Raw genomic sequence first — 5,272 nt, forward strand, 5'->3', positions numbered from 1 at the left:
AGGCTGGCAGGGCTGTGCTCCACGGTTCCTTAGCTTTGGAAGAGGAAGAGAAATGAGATTTCAAACAGGGTTTTCCTCGCCCCTGTTTACTCAATACAGCGCTTCATCATCAGTGAACCGAGAAGGAGGAGTTGACCTTTGACCACGAGTGGTGGGTGCGATTTAAATTCTTAACTGACCCCCTCACAGGCTGGTCTGCTGTCCCCTACCTGGCTTCATGGCGGCCAGACAAACAACAATAACACAACACCAAAGTAGGCAGAGGAAATGAAAACAATTACCACATGTTGACTGCAGGAAGTCAATACAAGTACGTCCTGCTTCTGTTGTTTCCTTTCTACCTTTCCCCATCCCTACTTTCCCCTGACCTTTTCTGCTTTTCTTTACTCATCTGCTTTTCACACTTTGAGGACATGATAAAACTGTGAGGCACTTTAGAGACACACTCAGACACGTGTGGAGAACACACACACTTACGTACAAATAGAGAAAATCATAGATCTCACACACACGCACGCACGCACGCACGCACGTACGCACACACACACACACGCACGCACACACACACACACACACACACACACACACACACACACACACACACACAAGCATACACTCAGATAGTATAGAGTATAGTGTGGTATACTTGACTACAAACATTCACACACATACAGACTAACAGAGTCATAACCCGGTGTTTAAGGTTGCGTCACTGGCCGCCATTGCCCAGAGCGGTTGGTCTGGCAGAGAGGCAGACAGTGTGTGAGTGTGTGGGGGGGGACAGACAGAGCCAGCCTCGGCGCTGTTACCCAGCACTGACAGGCTTCAGTCTCTGATGATGTCAGAGGGGCCAGTTGGCCAATCGAACCGTTCACTATTCCTACAAACTCGTCACACACTCCATATCCTCGTCTTCCAACAGCCCGCTGTTCCTCTGCCGCGCTCCTCCAATCACAACCGAGCTTCTGTGCTGCCCCTCCTCCGTCCCTCCTGCCTCTTCCTCCTCCTCTTGTTGTCCCCTCACACCTGCTAGCAGCTCCTGCCTCTCCTCCTCTGAGGACGGCCCATGGATGGAGCCTCTGCTCCCCCCGGCCTCCCCCCCGGCCTCGCTGAGCGCTCGGTCCCTGTGCGGTGCTGCTGCTGTGTGGAAGGGGAGGAGGTTGCCACTGGGGCTGTGCTGGGAGGTGGAGGAGGTGCTGGATGTGACGTTGGCCGCGGTGTTACCGTTGAGAATGTTGTTGGCCGCCTGCTCCATCTCTTCGATGGTCATGTCGCATGCGTCCGCCAGCTCGGCTTTAGTCACCTCGATGAAAGACGGGTCCTGGGCGAACTGACCCAAACCCTCTGATATTAGCACCTGGGGGGCAGAGGGAGATAGAGAAACCTAAAGAGAAATCTAAACCTCTATGATTTTCTTTTTTGACAGCGTTTCTGAGTTCCAAAGAGTTATAATTCAATAAATAAATCTGTGTAATTTAGCCCTCTGGAGCAGTCCAAATCACACACACTCACCGCCTCCACCAGACTGCCTGCGCTGCCGTGACACAGGGAGCTGGAGTCTCTTCCCAGTAGCGAGGGCACTGTGAGCGACACTGGCCGCGGTGGTCTCTGATTGGAAACACTGGGGTTGGGGCTAGGACTTGGCCCTCGGCTGTTCCCATTACTGTCGTTGTACCTAAGAGAAATAAATCTGTTTATTAGAGTATCATAAGAATCCTCCTGATTGCCTCTTGGGAAATGACAGTGTTATTTGTAACAGTTATTTTCCAGGTGCATAATCCTACCAGGGTCCACAGTTGACAGAGGGCAGGCTGGTGTTGAGCTTCTCATGGGAGCTCGTGCCCTCCAGCCTCAGAGAAGGCACTCGTCGGTAGGAGGGGTCACTGCCAATGGCTAGAGACAACGACAGAGCAGCAACCATCAGGAGAACAAACCAATCTCATCAAAAACAATGCATATTTTCATCATTAAAAAAAAGGGTAAGTGTGCTGGCTCATGATATGCAAAGCCACATTTCTGTTTGAAAAACAGCTGTTTTGCTTTTAGTGTGAGCACAGGATTGAGTGTACCTGTGGGACTGGCTGGAGGAGTGGAGCACAGCCGACTGAAGAGGGTGGGGGAGTGACTCCTTCTGAGCAGAGGGCTCAGTCCTGCCACTGCCAGAGCCTGGAGGAGGACAGAGCAGAGGGACGGGTCAGAGGAGAGGAGTCTGCAGGACCTAGTTCACATTTACAATTTGTTTATTTGTGAGAGTATCATTGGCCAACTGTTTCTACCTGATGATGTACAAGGTGTAAGGGTACAGAAGTCTTCTGGGAGACGTCCGGCCTTGAATGTCTCCTCAGACACTCCAGATGGAAAGACGATCTCCGCCCTGACACACACCACAAATGTGCAAACACTCAGAATGTAAACATTTGTACATTGTATGAACAAGAATAGACTAGTTGTACCAATACTTCTGATACATTTTTTTTAGGGATAATGTGTACTCACCTAGAGAAGTGGGGCAGAGGAAGACTCTCCTGGGAGACTGCCACCCTCCTCCTCCTCTTCTGTCTTCTCCCTCCTCTCCTTCCTCCATTGGAGTCAACTGCTTACATGTTTCATCCTGATATACCAGCCTGAGCACACAGAGACACAGAGAGTAGTTAGAGACAGACCCACCCTGAAACTCATGAAATGTAGAGGTGAAAATGGCTTGGTCTGTACATGTCAGAGGAGAGCGAGTGGTCGTCCTCTAGGTACTTCCTGTTGTCTCCGTAGCTCTCATCGTACGTCTCCTCCGTCGACCCGTCGCCTCGTCGGATGATCGGCAGGCGGCTGTCCGTGGACTCCGAGCTGCCAGCAAACAAACAAGCACACAACCAAAACAAACCAACAAAATGAACAAAACACCGACCACAGATGGAAAAACAGGTAAACACATAAGCGGACAGATGCAAACGTAAACACACAGAAAAAAAAGAAGCAGCTGATTAGCAAAAAAGCTCAGAGAGGAGCTTAGGAGGAGAGACTGAGAAACCCACTGAGGCATGTAGGAGAAGGAAAGAGGAGAAGGGAGGAGAAGAAAAAGAAAAAGCTAGAGAAAAATAAGGAGGAGAAGCAGGTGGGAATAATAACTATTGTATTGTTAAAGCAAAAGTGTAAAAGCATCAACTGGAATATGACATCTGATAGCATGACTAAGGTGCAGACATCTTTCAAAACAAAGATAAGGAAAGACAACACTTTGGCTTGTTCAAGCTGTTATTGTTAAGAATACAAGTGTTTGAATGAAAGCCTCACTTTTCCAGCTGTTCTCATCATTTCAAATGAAGGCAAGTCCTGGAATCAGATGCTTTATTTTCTAATGAGTGGTGTAAAGTAAGTAAGTAATGTACTCAAGTACTGTACTTAAGTACAATTTTAAGGTACTTGTACTTCAATTGTTGCTACTTTTACTTTACTACAATCCAGAGTTAAATAGTGTACTTTTACTCCTCAACATTTAATTATCAATCATTATAAAACACATCATATATATTATTCTGAAATGGACCAATCTGCACAATGACTACTTTTACTTTAGCTACTTTAACTATATTTTGATGCCAATACCTTTTACCTGAGTAACATTTTTATTGCAGAACTTTTACTTGTAACACTTCCTACACTCTGGTACTTCTACTTTGACTTAATAAGTACAAGATCTGAGTACTTCTTCCACCCCCATCAGCCTGGGAAAAACGTTGTTAGCAGACAGAAGAAGCCTGAAATGCTGTTCTTATTTTCTTGACGCATTCTTAATCAAAACTGTGCATATACCATGTACTACTTTAAATTGTGTTATTTTTGTAATCAAAGATGTCTTGCCACCCTATCCGTCCACATATGTTTCATACTCCAGACTTAAGCTTTGAGGAGACATCCTGACATCTGACGTTTAACACCATAGTTTGCTTTAGTGTTACAGTAAGTCAAAGCAACTCCAACCATCTGTTTTGTTACAAATAAAAAAAATGCTAATTACCTTTTTTCTTTTTAAGCAAATCTCTTCTCTTCAGGATTACCCAGTGAAGAAAAAAATAAATAAAATCGAAATGTCAAGATGTCCCTTCAATTCAGAGCTAATTAAGCTGTTCATCAGCAAGTTCTGGGTTAGAACAGCACTTGGTAACAACCTGATTAAGACTGTTCGTAATGACTTTGATCCAGTTCACTACACTTGGCAGCTGCATCGAGGTTACCCTTCATCAAGGCCAGAAAGCATTGCAAAGTTCATACTTTGCTTTGCCTATAATGTAGCAAGTATAAATAACTAACTTTCTGAACACATGGAAAGGGAATGAGATGAACCCTCTCTCTGATTAACTATGACTCGGGATCTTAATCTTCAGAGGATCCTGTCCTCCTAGGTTCAAAACATTATTTTAACAAAAAATAGATCAGAGAATAGATAGGTCTAAAGCCCTACTACCTCAGGGGGTAATAACTACACTGAAACAACTGAAACGTGGACTCTAACGAAATGCTTTATGTCAACAGATTTCAAATAACTGTATTAGGTTAGTTGAAAGCAATAATATTAAGTTGAACCTCGTATTTGTTATTTAAACTTAATATTATTGTTTTCAACTAACCTAATACAGTAATGTGAAAGCTGTTGACATAATACATTTAATTAAAGTAAACGTTTCAGCTCTTCTCCTACTCTTTCTCAGAATTAGGGTACACATATAGGTTTTCCTGAGGCTGGTGCTAATAGTGGGCCAGAGGGGTTAGGATACCGGAAATATTCTTCAACAGGCCATACAAATCTAGAGCAAAGTGTATGGCATAAAGAGCAAAACATAGAAAGAAAGGAGACACTGTGTCTAACCCAGACCTGCCATCCAATAGCAGTAAACAGCAGCAATAGAGCCTTTGATAGCAGAGGTTTGGCCGCACCAAACAGTCTATCCATGGCTTTGTAGCACATTGTACAGTAGCAGCATACAGCCTGGCTTTAGCTTTAGCAACTTAAGCATTATGTGCATAGCAAGTCTTACTATAGCACAGTTGGCCATTTTATGTCGCACTATGAAACCTTTGTCACACGCAGTTAGGGGGACTAACACACACACACACACACACACACACACACACACACACACACACACACACACACACACACACACACACACACACACACACACACACACACACACACACACACACACACACACACACACACACACACACACACACACACACACACACTACACTACGACACGACGACGACGACGACGAC

At 45.0% G+C, this 5,272-nt stretch overlaps 1 protein-coding gene across 1 annotated transcript in view; it reads right to left on the reverse strand.

The window, feature by feature from the left end:
* LOC104942103 (voltage-dependent L-type calcium channel subunit alpha-1C-like) overlaps window positions 1-5,272 on the reverse strand; it is a 5,535-nt gene continuing 263 nt past the window's right edge. Inside the window, exons 2-8 of the mRNA XM_010767299.1 lie at window positions 2,713-2,841; window positions 2,497-2,624; window positions 2,277-2,374; window positions 2,070-2,166; window positions 1,785-1,893; window positions 1,513-1,675; window positions 1-1,357 (exon numbers count right to left, since the gene is read on the reverse strand). Coding sequence (XP_010765601.1) covers window positions 881-1,357; window positions 1,513-1,675; window positions 1,785-1,893; window positions 2,070-2,166; window positions 2,277-2,374; window positions 2,497-2,624; window positions 2,713-2,841 — 1,201 coding nt within the window. The 3' untranslated portion in view covers window positions 1-880. The remainder of the gene's footprint in view (window positions 1,358-1,512; window positions 1,676-1,784; window positions 1,894-2,069; window positions 2,167-2,276; window positions 2,375-2,496; window positions 2,625-2,712; window positions 2,842-5,272) is intronic.

Source organism: Notothenia coriiceps, unplaced genomic scaffold (genome assembly GCF_000735185.1).
Source record: "Notothenia coriiceps isolate Sejong01 unplaced genomic scaffold, NC01 NC01_scaffold00004106, whole genome shotgun sequence".
In the NCBI taxonomy this organism is placed as follows: Eukaryota; Metazoa; Chordata; class Actinopteri; order Perciformes; family Nototheniidae; genus Notothenia; species Notothenia coriiceps.